Source organism: Lissotriton vulgaris, chromosome 3_1 (assembly GCF_964263255.1).
Source record: "Lissotriton vulgaris chromosome 3_1, aLisVul1.2, whole genome shotgun sequence".
Lineage (NCBI taxonomy): Eukaryota > Metazoa > Chordata > Amphibia > Caudata > Salamandridae > Lissotriton > Lissotriton vulgaris.
In genome coordinates this window covers 1,045,994,807-1,046,012,514 of record NC_141689.1, presented here as the reverse complement: position 1 = coordinate 1,046,012,514, position 17,708 = coordinate 1,045,994,807, and the positions used below count along the sequence as shown (strand labels likewise).

General features: G+C 42.6%; 1 protein-coding gene across 3 annotated transcripts in view; it reads right to left on the bottom strand.

Moving 5' to 3' along the window:
- The window catches only part of HAUS6 (HAUS augmin like complex subunit 6), a 407,393-nt gene that overhangs the window by 293,404 nt on the left and 96,281 nt on the right, over positions 1–17,708 (bottom strand). For all 3 annotated transcript variants that reach the window (XM_086961463.1, XM_086961465.1, XM_086961464.1), the window contains exon 4: positions 14,419–14,551. In XM_086961463.1, the coding sequence (XP_086817589.1) occupies positions 14,419–14,551 (133 nt within the window). The remainder of the gene's footprint in view (positions 1–14,418; positions 14,552–17,708) is intronic.

The following is a 17,708-nucleotide window of genomic DNA, read 5'->3' as shown; positions in this document are numbered from 1 at the left end:
AATGGGTTGACCATCTCCCATTCCTAGAGAGATCTCCGGTAGATCTTCATATAATCAACGCTCTTCAATTCCAAGATGATGGAGTAATATAGCTTTTCTTATGGGTCCATATTTATCTGCCCCAGTAGCCAAAATGTAAGTCAAAAATAGTTTTTTCCAATCTTTCCAAGGGATCGCCGGATAACCTGGAGTAGGAAGGAAACTTGGAGGAGCAGACATGAATTGATAACCCATAATGATAAAAAAGGGATTAGAATATATATAATACAATGTACCTGGAAGGAAAGTGTTGGTTAAAAAAACATATCAAAACAATAAGTTAATATAAAAAGATAAAATACTTTAAAATTTTAGCGCCAAGACGCCAGCGGGCATATGTATGCGCTCTATAAATTGTATTAATAAATAATAAATAAATAAAATAACAAACCAGATTTGTCTTCTATTTATAATTCCTTTCCAGTCCTTCTATTTATAATTCCAAAGACGTCTAAACTGTTGTAGTATTTTCCAGTTCAATAATTCCAAACTTTAGAAAACTGTTCTCTTTTCTTCAAATTCAAATATTCCTCAAGATAGATGTAGTTTTCTGAAGTCGCAATCGTATTTTGATAAAAATGATCGTAAAGTAATGTTTTTCTAATGAAAATCCGCTCAATCTCTTAAAATGGCCGCCGAAAGAAACACTGTCCTTTTTTCAAGGGAAATAGGGCTTGCTTCGAAGAAAATCCAATATGGCCGCAAAAAGAAGCACTCCGTCCTCTTTTCAAGGAAGGTAGAGCTTACTTCGAAGAAAATCTAATTTGGCCGCCGAAAGAAACTCTGTCCTCTTTTCAAAGGAGATAGGGCTTGCTTCGAAAAAAATCAAATATGGCCGCAATCACCATATACCAGTTAGGAAGCAGTTCAAAGAATGCAGTCTTAACACTCTTGATATTTCTCAGGCAAGCATGTAAATCCTTAAAGTTGCAGAATTAAAACTTCCAGGTTCTATATTTAAACAAATATTCAGCAGTTTTAGTAAATATTAAGTAAAATAAATGTTTCCTTTCCTTATTGGAGAATCCAGATTTTCCAATTTCGAATTAAATCTTGGAAAGTGTAGTAAATATTCTTTCATCCAACAAATTTTACTCACAGTATTTACAAAGGAGGTAGGACACGATTTCAGCAGTTTTAGGTTCCAACTAAATCTCAACAGGTAGATAAATCTCCAATAAGTCCATAAATCCAGAGGTGAAGGTATCAATGTCTCTGGCCCCTGCGCAGAGAAGACCACCTCGTATCCAATGTAAAGATCCAATTTCCAGTCCATTTGATGAAGATCAAATAGCTTTATTTGAGAATCAAGGCTGATACCTCCAGCACAGCTTCAAAGCTCAAAGATCAACTCCTATTATCAAAAGCTAACATTCTATCCTAGCAACATAGCTAACATTCTAATGACATGCAGATGCCTTCAACTCTACACACATGAAAATATATATATATATATATATATATATATATATATATATATATATATATATATATATATATATATATATATATATATATATATATAAATAAATTCGCAACTTGCCTCATCGCAGGGGGAGCGCACTAGAGCTGGTGCCAGCAACAGGACCAAGGCAGGATCCCGTATTTCTATCCACACAAAGTTCAAAAATGATGGCACTCCACTCGGGAAACTTTTCAACAGCATTTATTTCTTGGCTGCGATGACCTACGCGTTTCGAACGTTACGTTCTAGATCACGGTAACATTTCCAACAATAAGTCCCTTTTCACTTTTGCATTAAATACACATTTCACACTGAATGCATTATGGGCATTGTAGTTAAATTGACATCATTTAACTAATTCATGATTTCCTACTTAGTTTGTTAAGATGTGTGGAAATAATTATGACATTCATACGTCATATGTGTTTTTGTCATCGTTTAACGGACTAAGTGCCCTTGAAATGCCCTGCATGTAGTGTTGATGTTACCATATAGTTAATCAGTGAGACTTAGTCCTAGCTATGTGTGGTCTAGCGGTGAGGAATTCATCCTATGTGCTCATTTATATCTACAGTGTGTTTTGGTGAATTAATTCACTTTTAATAAATCAACTACTGTGATTCAGCAAAAAAGGATGTTATTCTGTGTTTCTAGGGCTGAGTGCCCTGACCACCGCTACTATTTACCACTAATGGCTAGACATGCTGTGTATTGTTTTAATCAAAATCATGAGAAAGCAATTTTTGTTCATCGAATTTTAAGCATCAGTTCCATTATAGATGTACAAGAAGTTCTGCGTCTGCATTGAGTCCCGTCGGTTGTATGGTCTTCAACTTCATAATTAATTTCGATTCTAGTCTCCTTAGTTGCATTTTCCTGTCACCTCCACGTTCATTAGGAGGTATTGCAGCTAGACCGGAATATGTCATGTTTGTCCATGTATACCCAGGCCATTGCATAGGCAGGGTCCTTTTTCTGTATTGCCCTTGTGTGTTCCAGGATACGTTTTTTTAAGGGGCATGTCGTGCTCCCAATGTATCTTTTACCGCATTGACATTGGAGCAGATATACAACGAAAGGAGTTTCACACGTGATTTGTTTTATTTCGAATTTTCTGCCCGATGGTTCCAGCAGACTTTTTAGATTTTTTCCAATCCTACACGCCTTACATACTAGGCATTTTGTGAATCCTGTTTGTTTGGATCCCAGCCAATCTTTGTCTCTTCGCAATTCGAAATGACTGTGCACCAAATGATCTGCCAAGTTCGGTGCTCTTTTGTATGTGACCGATGGTTTGTCTCCTATTTCATTTCCGATGTCAATGTCTTTTTTTTAGTATATGCCAAAATTTGCTCATGATTTTTCTGATTTTAAAGCTCTCCTTTGTATACTTAATTATTCTCGGTTGTTCTTCCATTATTGTTGTTTCTGTTTCATTATCATTTGGTATCATGTCTTGGTTCGGTTTTTTTCTTTTCCCAAGTAGGGTTTTGTTACAGGATGTTAACATTTCATGTCTATTTTTATTCCTGGCTGCTATTTCCCCTCTTTCGATATCAATTCTTTTGTAACCTCTTTGTTGAAAACGAGTTTTTGTGTCTTCAAATTTACGCTCCATTTCGCTTTCTTCGGAGCAGTTCCTCTTCATCCTTAACAGTTCTCCATAAGGAATGCTTCTCTTTAAACTGGTTGGATGGAAACTCTGTAAATGTAAAAGACTGTTAGTTGCTGTTTTTTTACGATGGACCGTTGTCTCCAGTTTATTGTCTTTAACATATACTTTGGTGTCCAGAAACTCAATTTCTCTTTGACTAATATTGTAGGTGAATTTAAGTCCCACTGCATTTGTGTTTAGAATTGCAAAGAAGTCAGTGACAACTTTGACTAGGCTAAAATGGCGGAACCAACGTACATCACTGTTTTTTCTATCACTGTGGTTTAAGTCCTTTGTTTATGTTTACTCACTGAAATGTATTTGAGTGTGCTAACTGTGAAGCTTCTTTAGCGTGATCAAGACGTTAAGTCGAAACGCGTTGCTGTGCAGTCTACATATGATTAAATTATCTGCAATCCATGCGAGGTGTCCGTGGCAATTCTTCCTAAGTGAGGGAGTGCTGTGGTGTAATATATTATATATATATATATATCCAAGAAAACTCCTTCAAAGAAAGAGAAAGGCCACAACAGGGGAATCCTTCAAAGCGCTTTAATATGCTGCACAAGCCAGAGTGTCTGTCATCCTCTATGGCGCACCCTCTATGGCGGATGCATTTCGGCGTGGTCTGCCTCTTCAGCGCCAGGTGCAAGTGCTCGTGTGTGGGGGCGTGAGTCGAGGTTTAAATGTCCTGCCCTCTCCTCGTTTGCAGACCGCAGCTCCTCCCACGCCTATGCTGTCCCAGCGTGTATGCCTCCTGTAGCCTGTCCTGTAGACAGCGCCTACAAGTCCCAGCATGCAGTGGCAAAGTCTGGTAGGTATATGCGGGAATGAGGTGGGGGAAGATTGTAATGCTCCAAAGTCAGCAAACTGTCCTTAAACTCCAGAGCACTGTAGCGCAGCAGCGCTTCCTCGGGTCCCCAAACGCTGCATCCCCCTCAGCAAATGAATCCTTTCTGACGTGGGCCTATATATATATATATATATTTCAACATATGTTTCAGGGGTCCCGCGCATGGGTGGGAATATTCTTGTGCTTATGACTATTGGTGAGGATCCCTGGAAGAGAATATATATACACCAAATATTAAAAGGCATCACGGTCTAATGGGAGCTCCCGGTTTTCTGCAATAATGTATTAAAAATGGCACGTTCGAGTGGGTGTTCTACTCCACGTTTTATTTATGAGTTTTTATATTTTTTATTTATAGAGTTTTATATAGCGCAGACAGGACCCTTGGGTATCAGAGCCCTTAACAGTTACATTATGAACATTTGTGAAACAGTGTAAATATCTGTATATAATTCCTGTACATGAATTTTCTCATCAGTTTCAATAAAATTAGTAGCATTACTATATACAAATTCCTCTACATGACATGAATTTCTTAACCTTACAACAAAAACATCATCATTGCTATGTATAATATTCCTGTGTATGTCCTTATTCGTTTTAGTAAACGTACTATTATTTCTTTACACATGATTCTGATGTGCTTACTGAGTCGTCAACAACATGAGCGGCTTCTGATTAACATTGGTGTATTAGTCTTAATGATTAAAGAAGTCAAGTCAGAGAATTTATATAGCGCACTACATACCCAGAGGGTCTCAAGGCGCTTAGGGAGGGGAGGAGGATTACTTGTCAAATATCCACGTTTTAAGTTGCTTTCTGAATGCTAGGTGGTTCTGGGTAAGGCGAAGGTAAGTGGGGAGTGAGTTCCATGTTTTAGCAGCCAGGTAAGAGAAGGATCTGCCTCCCATGGTGGTCTTGTTGATGCGAGGTACAGTGGCGAGGGCTTGGCTGGAAGAACGTAGTTGGCGGGAGGGGGTGTAGAAGGACAGTCGTGAGTTGAGGCATTCTGGTCCGATGTCGTAGAGTGATTTGTGTGCGTGGGTTAGCAGTCGGAAAGTGATCCTCTTATTGACGGGTAGCCAGTGGAGGTCTTTCAGGTGACCAGAGATGTGTTCGTTGCGCGGGATGTCTAATATGATCCTGGCTGAGGCGTTTTGGATTCGTTGGAGTTTCTTCTGGAGTTTAGCGGTAGCACCTGCGTAGAGGGTGTTTCCGTAGTCCAGTCGGCTCGTGACCAGAGCATGGGTGACTGTTTTTCTGGTTTCGGTGGGGATCCAGCGAAATGTCTTTTTGAGCATGCGAAGAATGTTGAAGCAGGAAGAGGATACGGCGCTGATTTGTCTGTTCATTGAAAGTGAAGAATCCAGGATAATGCCTAGGTTCCGTGCGTGGTCTGTTGGGATGGGTGCTTTTCCAAGGGCTTCCGGCCACCAAGAGTCATCCCATGCAGAGGGGGATGTACCTAAGATGAGGACTTCTGTTTTATCCGAGTTCAGTTTCAGACGGCTGTGTTTCATCCATTCGGCAACTTCTTTCATTCCTTCGTGTAGGTTGGTTTTGGCGGTGCTGGGGTCCTTGGTGAGAGAAAGGATCAGTTGAGTGTCATCCGCGTAAGAGATGATGTTGAGGTTGTGTTGGCGGGCGATGGCCGCGAGGGGGCTCATGTATACGTTGAAGAGGGTGGGACTGAGTGAGGATCCTTGTGGCACGCCACAGATGACTTCAGTGACCTCGGACTTGAATGGTGGAAGGCGGACTCTCTGGGTTCTTCCGGTGAGGAACAAGGTGATCCATTCAAGTGCTTTTCCTTGTATTCCGATGTTTCTCAGGCGTTGTAAAAGGGTGCTGTGGCAGACTGTGTCGAAGGCTGCAGAGAGGTCGAGGAGGATGAGGGCGACTGTGTCTCCATTGTCCAGTAGAGTTCGAATGTCGTCTGTTGCTGCGATGAGGGCGGTCTCGGTGCTGTGTTTTGCTCGGAAGCCAGATTGTGAGGAGTCGAGGGAATTGTTGGCTTCGAGGAATGCGGCGAGCTGGTTGTGGCAGCTTTCTCGATTACTTTGGCCGGGAATGGAAGGAGAGAAATGGGGCAGTAATTTTTGAGTTCGGTGGGGTCCGCTGTGGGTTTTTTCAGAAGGGCGGTGAGTTCAGCATTCTTCCAGCTTTCCGGGAAGGTGGCGGAGTTGAAGGAGCAGTTGATGACGTCTCGGAGGTGCGGAGCTATGACGGAGTCAGCTTTGTTGAAGATGTGGTGAGGACATGGGTCTGTGGGGGATCCTGAGTGGATGGAGTTCATCAGGCGGATGGTGTCCTCAGTGGAGATTGGGTTCCAGTCGTTAAGGGTGTTCGAGGGGGGAGAATGTTCAGCATATGGTTGGGTGGGTTGGTCTCCGGGTTGGTTGTCGAAGCTGTTGTGGATGTCTGCAATTTTGTTGTGGAAGAATGAGGCTAGGGAGTCGCAGAGGGCTTGAGAGGGGGTGATGTCGTTGGAGTTGGCCGAGGGATTGGTAAATTCCTTGACGATGTTGAAAAGTTCCTTGCTGTTGTGGGCGTTGTTGTCAAGTCGATCCTTGAATGCTGTTTTCTTGGCCTTTCGGATTAGTTGGTGGTGTGTGCGGGTGGCGTTTTTGAAGGCGTCCTTGGTGCTAGTGGTTGGGTCTTTTTTCCAGGCCTTTTCAAGGGAGCGGCAGAGTTTCTTGGACTTCTTAAGATCATCGTTGAACCATGAGGCCTTCTTGCTGCCAGGTTTGCTTTGACGTTTTTTCAGTGGTGCTAAGGTGTCGGCGGTGTTGGATAACCATAGGGTGAAGTTGGCGGCGGCTTGGTCTGGGTTAGAGGAGTGGGCAGGGGTGTTAAGAAGGAGCGATGAGGAGATCTGGTCGATGGTGATTTTGTTCCAGTTTCTTTGCAGAGTTGGTTGGAAGTGGTTGATGGGTTTCGGCTTGTTGTAGGTGAAGTGAACGCAGCTGTGGTCAGTCCAGAGGAGATCCGTGGTGTGGCTGAAGGAGATATGATTGCTGGAGGTGAAGATGGGGTCGAGTGTGTGACCTGCGATGTGGGTGGGGGAAGTGACCAGTTGTTTAAGTCCGAGGTTGTCGAGGTTGTCCAAGAGGGTGGTGGTGTTGTGGTCGTTGCTCTTTTCAAGGTGAAAGTTGAGGTCTCCCAGAAGGATGTAATCTTCGGAGGGGAGCGCGTGTGGAGTGATGAAGTCCGTGATGTCTTCACTGAATTTTGCGCGGGGTCCTGGTGGTCTGTAGAGGAGGGTGCCTCTGAGTGTGGACTTGGGGTCGATGTGGATCTGGAAGTGAAGGTGTTCAGAGTTGGCGAGGTTGGCGTCAGAGCTGGTTGAGATGCGGATTGATTTTTTATGGACGATAGCGATTCCTCCTCCTGTGTGGCCGGTACGGTCCTTGCGTGTGATCTTATAATCTTCAGGGATGGCAATAGTGATGTCTGGGGCGGAGGAAGCGTTCATCCATGTTTCTGTTAGGAAGGCGACGTCTGGAGAGATGGTGTCTAGTAGATTCCATAGGTCAATGGCGTGTCTGTGGACCGATCGGGTGTTGAGAAGGATGCATTGTAGGTGATTGGGGTCGGGAATCTGTAGTGTGGTCGTAGCGGGGATGTTGTCGGTGCCGATGAATTTGCAGGAGTAACAAGAGAAAGGTCCATGGGTGTGTCCAGGAGCTGCTTGGACGCAGTTGGGGGCGCGACCGGGGTTAAGGGCTAGGAGGGTGGCGGCAGCGTAGGTAATGCGGGAGGGCTGGGCAGAGCGAGAGCCAGGGGGTCTGGCGCTGGGCGCGGTCCAGGCGCGGACGGGCGTAGACGGGCTTACCTTTGGCGCACCTTCGGCGTGGCCGTAGCGCGTGGACGCTGCGCGTGGGGGCATTGGCCATAAATGGATGGTGGAGGGGGCGGAGCGTGGGAGGGGTAGCTGGGAGGCGTTATCGAAGTGGGAGGGACGGTCTGCAGGCACAACAAAATGGAGGGCACAAATACAACAACAGGACGCTATGGGAGGTCAAGCAACAAGTAAATAATCACAAGCGAGGATTCCAGCAGCAGCGCTAAGCACATATGTCAACAAATGCAATACTTAAGCCCAGAAATGGTAATCGGCAGCCAGCAGCGCAATGCTCGTAGGAAATAAATGAGATCAAATAGCTACGCAAATGCGGAGCGCTACGCAGGGAGCTGGGTGCTAAATAGGAATGGGAAAGCCAAATAGTGAATAAAAGCCAGAGGCTATGCAGCACCAACGATACCACAGAGGCGCTTGTAGGAGGTGGGCAGGAGCAACCGCTTCACGTGTAGTGCAGCTGGTCACAATCGTCTGACCCTATGGCAGGAACTTGCTCATTAGGAAGCTCTTTGCTTCCTTCTTGAATGTTGCTGTGTTTGGAATTTTTCTAATGCTTGGAGGGAGTGAGATCCTGATTCTGGGGGCTGCTCCGGAGAAAGCTCTGTCGTATGTCTTCTTCCGAAAGATGGATGGTTTCAGCAGCATATCTCTGGCGCTCCTGGCTGGTCTGATTCCCCCTGAAAACTCTATTTTCTGAGCAAGGTACCTTGGAGTTCTGTGGTGGAGCGCTTTGTGTGTAGTGCATGCCATTTTAAATTGAATTCTGGCTTCGTATGGTAACCAGTTTAATGATTTCAGGTGAGGGGAGATATGGTTGTATTTTCTGGAACCAGTGAGGAGTCTTGCTGCCAAATTTAGACATGCTTTTAGAGGGGCTGTTGAGATTTTTGGGAGACCTGCTAGAGTTGTACATCTAACTCTAATATAGTTCAGGTGAAACCGGGCACTTTTTGTCATTGATTTGATGTGTGTTTTCATGTCTAGGTTCTTATCAAGCGAGATGCCCAATGATTTTGCGGATTCTACTAGTGTCTGGGTGCAGTTTAGTGCAGTGATCAGTTTGGTCCTTGATATTAATAGGAATTCCGTTTTTTGTGCGTTTAGTTTCAGATGATTACTAGTTAGCCAGTGTAATGATATTTATAATGCCTCGTTCATTTTCTTTGTCTTCCAGTGACGATATTTTGATGAAGATCTGAGTGTCATCAGCGTACATGTGAAAAGATATGCATGCGTCACGGAGAATTTCTGTAAGGGGTTCGACATACAAGTTGAATAATGATGGAGATAGTGTTGATCCTTGAGGGACTCCAATTGAGTTTGGGCATGAGGGTGAGAGCTTCTGGTTGACTAGGAATCTGAGTTCTGTTCTGGAGGAAGGATTCAAACCATTTCAGAACAATTCTAGATAGACCCATCCTGTCTCGAAGCCTGGCTAGCAATTTTTCATGGTTTACTGTGTCAGAGGCAGACGACAGGTCCAGAAGTACTAGTAGGCAAGTTTGATTGTGGTCCAGGGCCTGCAATGCATCATCTACTATGTGTAGGGTTGCTGATTCTGTACTGTGGCCATGTCTAAATCCGGATTGACAGTCATCCAGCAGCTTGAAATTGGCGATGTGGTCGCTCAGTTGATTTTGTACACATTTCTCAATTAGTTTGGCAAGTATAGGAATATTCGTTACTGGGCGGACGTTATTTGGCCCTGTCGTATGCGCTGTAGGTTTTTTGATGATGGGGAGGACTTGACCTGTTTCTAGGCAGTCTGGTAGTATTCCTTGTGAAAGTGAGGCATTTACTATTTTTGTCCATACAGGAACGACAATGTGATTGATTCTTTTTAGGCATTTAGAGGGGAGGGGATCATTGTAATGGTTGTTAGGTTGAATATCCAAAAGAGTTTTGTCAATGGTATTCTTTTCATAAAGCTTGAAAGTTGCCCATTGTGCACTGTTTTTCAGACTATCATGATAGTTTGTCAAGAATTCCTTGTTTTATTTAGGTAATTGACTATGAAGGTTGTCAGCTGCTAACCGGAGCTCTTTTTCTAGCTTGCTGGTCTTGTCTGTGAAGAAAGTAGAAAATTCTTCGCAGCTCAATTGAGTTTTAGCAGTTTCTTGTGCTGATTTGGCCTGCTTATTGGACTGTTGCTTTAATAATTCGAATAGTTTCCGCGGTCTGTTTTCGGCGCGGTCTAGTTCTGACCTAAAGAATTCTTTCTTGGAGTGGAGTACTTTTTTGTTATATTAGTTTCCGATCTTTGAGAGTTTTAAGCTGTGGGGATGATGGTTGTGGTCTCCATTTATTTTCAGCTTGTATCAGTTTACGCCTATCTACATTCAATGTTTAATGGATTTTTATCCTGCTCAGATATTCTTTTTGGTTTTAGAGGCATGGTGGAGTAGACTATTTGTCATTGATTTAGTGTAGTGCTCTGTGAGTTCGTTAGCGTTCAGTAAGGTGTAGGCGGATTTAATTCCTTCTCGCATCTTGCTACAAGTATCTCAATATTAGGATCTTTGATGCCTAGTTCATTTTTTTTAGTTTGACTGGTTGCACTGTTTTGCTCTTTTTTATTGAGGGTATCACAAAGGTTATGGCATGGTGATCAGTCCAATCACAAGGGACAATTGATTGGATTGTGATATCTTTACTCCTTGATATTATCCAATCTAAGGTAGCCCCTTTCAAGTGAGTTGGATGTGTGCAGGTTTGAGTGAGGTTTAGATCTGTTAGGAAGTCTTTAAGCACGTTGATCTGTTTATCGTTCTTGTCGTCCCAGTGCAAATTGAAGTCACCTAGGAATAAGTTATTTGTGTGGCTGTTAGTTAGCTGTGATGATCTCCATTAAGTGTTCTATGAAAGTAGCATTATTACCTGGAGGGTGGTAAAGCGCATGTAGGTTGCATCTTTGGTTACCTGCTGTTCTTACATTGAGGCCTAGGTATTCACAAGATTCAAGAGGGTCCGACTGTATTTCGTTGATCTCTATATCCGTTCGGTGTATGCATGCAATACCGCCTCCTGTCTTTTTTTTATCTGTCTAGTCTCACAATGTTATGAGGGGGCACCAGAAGATCCATGAACGGGAACGAAGATTCTGTAAGCCATGTTTCTGTTAGGATTGTTACATCTATTTCCTGATTAGCGAGGAGGGCTGCGATGTCTGAGGCATGTTTTGCTGCAGATCGACATTTGAGCAGTAGGCATAGTAGTGGTTTCCCTGCACTACTAGGGTTCATTTCACTCAAATTGGTGGTTAGCTGGACTTGTAGGTTGTTATGGTTGGGTTTCCTATTCTTGGGCCAGGGTTTCCTATTGGCATCGATCAGGACTGACTCAATTGCCCCCCCTTTGCTGCTAGTTTCCGGCTCATATGATCGTAATATAGTTAAGGTTTCATCCTCTGATAGGTATTTAAGATTTGTCTGGTCTGTTAAGTCTATTTGAGAGCGGCGTGAATGATTTTCTGCTCTTTTCTGGATATGCACTAATTTTGGGACGTGTTCAACTTTGGCGTGGGTGCTTATCGTAGTTTCCAGTATTGATTCTAAAGCTAGTAATGCGTTTGCAATGTCCTGTGACATCTTGTCCACTTTTGTTTGGAGTGCTTCGAGTTCTTTCCGAAGTTGTGAAGATATTTTGGTAGTATGTGTCTTCCAGATTAGAGTTTTGCTTGTGTCCTGAAGTTTTAGATCTTTTGTTTCTTCTTTTTTTCTGTTTTTGTCATTGGCTCGGTAGATAGTGTCTTCTATATTAGTTGGGTGGGATGTGCTTCCTGACATCTGGTCTTTCTGATTTACATTCTGAGGAACTGACTTTCGTAAGGTCTTTGGTGAATTATTTGATGCTGATAGATGGAGTATGAGAGGGGTGTTAGTTTTCAATACCTTTATTCCTGGTGTGGGGTTTCCAGTGACTGTCCTATGTGAAGGAGATGTCGCTCGCGGTAGATGAGTTGATTCTACTAGCTGTGGTGGCACCGTAGTGGCAATGACGTACGCTGTATCGTTTTCACCCGTCACAAACTCATTTCCGTCTGGGAAGCCTCCTGTTGACGTTGAGCCTCCTCGTATCATTGTGGATTATGGACCTAGATGGTCTCTGATTGTTGGTGTGACGTCTGAGGCGGTATTGTTGGATGTGAGTAGAGTGGCTTCCTGTACGATTCTTTGTTGATTAGAAGGATTTGTTTTGTCTACCCATTCTTTTAGCGTAGAAAATAGGTTGTCAAACTTTTCTAGCTCATTGTTAGCTGCTTGTATAAGTATAATGCCGTTCTTGTAGATACTTAGGCATAAATCCGCTCTTAGTCTTGGTGACGGAATGATCCTAAATTTTGTGCCGTGTGGAATGTTGTTTGTTTTTACGTTGAGCATCTTTGTAATGATGGTGCGCCATTTAGCTATTTTTCTGGTTAAAAAATATCAGATGTCATTAATAATTGTGCCTTTGTTGAAGTAAGGGTCATACATCAGAATGTCTGGATGCTTTCTAATTAGGTTGTGTTTGAATTTTTTGCTGCATTCTTAGAAAGGCTGAGTGGGTATTTTATGAGAAAGGAGTTTTAGCCTGTTGATTCTAAGTTAGATCCCTCCATATTTGTCGTTGATTGGGTTCTCCTCGCTGATATGACGACACATTGCCACATCTCTGGTACAGTAATCACATGCCATTATATAGAGAATGCATAAACGCGTTGCTGATAACCCAACCTGTACACGGTCCTTGTGGTGCTCTGAGGAGAATGGAAGGCGACGTTGAACCGCTCTGTGAAATAAAAGGTAGTGCCTGCAGACTCTCATCTTTAGGGGGAGGCATCTGTTTCTAATTAGCATGTCTGTGCTAAGGCCATGCTAATTAGAAACAGATGGCCCACCCTAAAGATAAGAAATTACTTCACGACACCCGTGAGGCAGACGAGCCTGTCCGGATGGGCTGGACTAAAGGGAGAAAGGGCAGTAGCCAAAAAGCATAATTTACAATGGGAAGCCAGCGTTTAGCAAAAACGCTGAGGCGACCCAATGAAAATGATGGGCGGGACTTCAAGTCAGTTTTCTCTCTCACTATAAGTCTCACCGAGCGAGCAGCCCATGCGCTGCATCGCTAGGCGAAACCTAAAAATTTTTAGTAGGAAATGATGTGGCCTTTTTCAGTATAAAGCCTTGGTTTATCTGCACTATTTCACTTGCACAATATGGCGCAACAGGTGGGGAGCACAATTTGATAACAGATAGTGAATCATGTATAATCTAGCAGCCACCCACATTCTCTCATTTCCTCTTCCCCTACCGAAAAGACATAACCCCGCTCATAATACATAAGTTATAATATTCAAACAATTATAAATTGTAAATTAATTAAATGTTTAGAAGTCTTCGGAGAGTAGACAAATGAAGGCATTTCCCATTTTTGTTGGGGGGGGGGGGCAAGCATGAGAGCGCACGTGTGCAGGTTTGTTTGGAGGAGGTGGTCCTATCCCTCCGAATTCAATTGTACGTAGACACTCTGGCATTACTGGATTTTAGAGAAATGCATCTGGAAGAGTCTTCACATGTTCTACATTATTAGACTAGAGAAACTGGTATGTAGTGCATTCCAACAACTGTGAGGGATAGGATCAAATAGTTCACTGTTCGAAGTTTTATTTGAGCCAAACAACTTATAATGGTCACCACAGATTACGCAGAAAGTAACAGCAGTTTGACATTTATTCCTAATTAAAATTCCTTTGGTGGACATGCATGAAGCAGAAAGTGGGCGGCGCCCAATCACAAAAAAAGAAAACTCGAGTGTTGTGCAAGCCAACTTATGGTAAGTAATGGGCAGGTTATTAGCCTTTCATTTTTGTTTATAAAAGATTTTGCAAGAACAGTACAAGAGAAACGTAAAAACACCAGTGGTCGAACATTAAAGATCTCAGAGCAACATGTGCTTTGTCAGCCAACCATGTATTTTTAGATAAATATCAATGCTTAATACACCCACAAAAAATTATCCATACATTTGAAATGTACACATTTCTAAATGGGTGACTGCATATACTGGAATAAAACCTGAGAACTGAACTTGTACAATGTTTGTACATGTTCAAATTAAAGACTTCATAAAAACGAGACCCATTTTCAAAGTGCTTATCTGCCATTTGTGTACTACTGCCCTAACCACAATAAAGTAGCAAACAGTTGGAGAATTTAGTGTAAATTGGGTAATGTCGACTCGCAGGTTGAACTGGTCCCATTAGCTAAAGACACATCTTGCATAAAGTACAGCATGTGCATTTCACAATCCATTTAACTACTACTAACCCCCCCAAAAAAATCTTAATATCGAAATATTAACCGAGTTTCACTTCAGTCCAAGGCTTTGTGTTACTCTTCAGAATTAACGCAATCACAGTGCTCCCAATGATCTCCATCTGGAATGTACCCGGTGTTTCAGCATGACAATATTATGTATGAAATGTGTACAATTACGTCCAACCATCCCTCCATTTCAGGCGCAAGGGTAAAACACAATGTGCAGTACCATCATAAACAACTTACCATCTGCAACCTTTTTTATCTGTTGTAATACAACATATTTTGCAAATTTGAACATTAGAAAAATGAATTTAGGACCTCCGGGGGAAAGAAATAATGATGCCACAACTTGTGGAAAGTCACTGCCACACTCATCCTGTGGAAAAGAAGAATGTCGATATTGTTACAAGGCAGAATGACACTTCGAGCTTAGAGAGCATAGACCACATTTTTTATACGATACACAATGTCCCAACTAAAAGGACCCATTATACATTTGTTGTTTTTACTCAGTGAGACTTGTTAAATTTCTAGCAAAACAAAAATGTTGGCAGAAACAGGTTTAATTAACCTTTTACCAACCACAATGGAAAGATCAAATGAGTTAAAGGGGGAAGTCACATTGCAGATGAGCTCTGTTCTGATCTTATGAAATCCAGCAAACAAGGTGGCAGTAAAAACTACAAGGCCACAGTGCAAGTGCTGAAGGAGATAGGAATGCATCGGGAAATGCATCATCAGGGATGTTTAAACAAGAGCAAACAATATGCCACAATCCACACACACTATGTAATTTGAACTCAACTATTGAAAAGGAGTAATTTTATTCTGTTGTATAGATTAAAAAATGTTCTTTCTGTGATCATGGAAAATCAATTCCTTATGGAATTTAAAAGACAAAAACCAGTTCTGATATAATTTTCATATTGTACTTTAAACCTCCCATCTGAAGCTTCAACCCACAGTAAATACAGATAGTGTCAGCTCAAAATATTCCCGCAAATGCCATTTTGAGTACTAAAAGCAATGCTACACACATGTTCAATTTATTGCTTTTAAAACATGTAAAAGAAACAAGGAATCAGCGATAAATTGCCTTTTTTACTAAAAAATGTACGTTTTTGCTGGTAAGGGATTCCCGGTTATATAGATTTGAGTCCAACTTCAGCACAAAACCATTATGCGGTCAACTCAATACAGCTCTTTAAAATACCATTTGAAACATAAATTAATCTCAAATTCTAATCCTAAATAATGGTATACGCCTCTCATAATCTAGGTAGACAAAACATTTCTGCTCCAAACATGGTTACAGAACCAACGTGTATCAGGATATATATAAAAATAATCCTAAAACCTCAGCAACAGCAAATTTGTGTTTAACATTTTCCTCCTTCCTAGTGCCCTTCGAAGCAACCCTCAACACTTTAAATGTATTGTACCTCGAAGCTCACAAAATACATCATAATGACTCAATTTGGACACAAAAATTACTTTATTCTACTGCGCTGTACAGGAGATTACATGGTTGCACCTAATCTCAAGGAAGCCAATTTTTGCCTCCAAATGTTTCCAGCACAGAATTGCTACCTCAGGTTTGTGGTAGGTGGACAACACTATCAGTTCAAAATTCTGGCCTTCGTAGTACCAGTGGCAAGGCTCTGTACAAAGTGCTTAGTAGCAGTCACAGTACCATTCATTTTCCATATCTAGATGATGGGCTGACAAGGAGCACCAGCTGCCAGCAATTCCCAGCACAAACTAAAGCAACAGTCTTGCTTCTGTTCTGGTTAGGATTTACAGTCAACACCATATCTCTGCCCTCAGGAGATTCAGCCCTCCATGGGAGAAGCTTTGAACTGCCACAGCAAAACACATACCAATCAAAAGAAGGTGATGGGAATTCAACGGATGTGCTTTCTCAGACATGACATCCCTCAACAATTAGCATGATTATGAAACGGTTGTATCGCCACAGTGCTGCATGTATAGCGCCACATGCACCCATTACTAGTGTGTGTTAAGGCAATGGCCACAAGCGTTGGGTCAATGGGATGACCACAAACTTCAGCACAGTCTCAAAAAGTGTACAGATGAGAACTTATTGTGGGGCAGTTTCTGTACCCTCAGCTGTCTGCAAGTGTTTATCTTACTTAAATTACCAGATGTATCACTCAAGGGGTGGGAGTGCATCTAAAGGACATGACTGTTCTGAGTACCTAGAAGCAAGAACAAAGATGGTGACATCAACTTTCTAGAGTTGACAGCAACTAGTTTAGCAGTCAAAGCATTTTAGGCCTAAATTAAAAGAAAACTTCCCTAGTGAGAACAGACAATATGAGTGTCATACATAACATACAGAAACCAGGGGGTGCTCACTCGTGCCAGCTTTAGGCATTAGCCCAATTAATTTGGCCCTTGGCTGCTTTTCATCAGATTCAGCTCTTAACAAAACATCTCTCAACAGTGGACAAATCAAATCAGGAACATTTACTGAGCGCACAATCACCCGAAAGTCTCATGGCGCTGGCGGACGACTCAGTTGTCAGCATGTACAGGGAAGAAACGAATGATCGAACAGCCATGTTTTTAATTCCTGGCGAAAGTGGTTATGGTCAGAGGTGATGCGCAGGTATAACAGCAGTTTGTTCCAGAGGGTTGGTGTGAGAGGAAAAAGCCCGACCACCGTTTTTGACAGTGCGTACTCTGAATGGAGTGAGGAGGGATTGGTTACTGGACCTTAAGGGCCTTTTTGGCTGATACCTACTGAGTTTTTTAGTCAAGTAGCTGGGACCTCTACCATAGTGTTTATGTGCTAGGCATAAGGTCTTAAAGCAGGTTCTCTTCTAAACTGGCAACCAGTGAAGATGTCTTAGGATGGGCGCTGAGGGGGATCCAGATGGAAGATTTAGCACCAGCCTGACTGCTATGTTTTGCAGAACCTGGAGAGGAGATCTGCATTTATTGCGGTCAGCACAACATTGCCGTAATCCATACGGCTGATAATCAATCCCTGTACTAATGTTTCCAGGCTTCTAGCAGGATCCACTTAAACACTTTGCGCAGAGTGCGCATGATGCCAAAACAGGAGCCAATTATGTGTTTAACCTGTTTTTTCCAATGATAACGGATTATCAATTTGGATTCCTAGATTCCTCACTATCTGCTTTGGTGCTGGGCAGGAACCGAGGGCTCAAAATTGAGCCCTGTGGCACTCCCATATTGACAGGCCTGCTGCATGAGACTAAATCGCCTATCTGTACAGCAGTAACTCGATCCATTAGATAACTTTTAAGCCATTTCAGGACCTTCCAACATAGTAGGAGAAAAATTAAAAGAAGGGAGACACCCACAATCAATCTGTATGTCGTTGCAGAAAACACAAATGCTTCTACTCCAAGCACTCACACCCACAGTCCATGGGCAATGCCCTTGGCCACTTACGACGTTATATCAAACATGCCCCAAGTGGCAGTGAGTAGGCCAAGATGTGGGTCGTTTGGTTCCAGTAGCACAGTGAGCAATCTGAATCG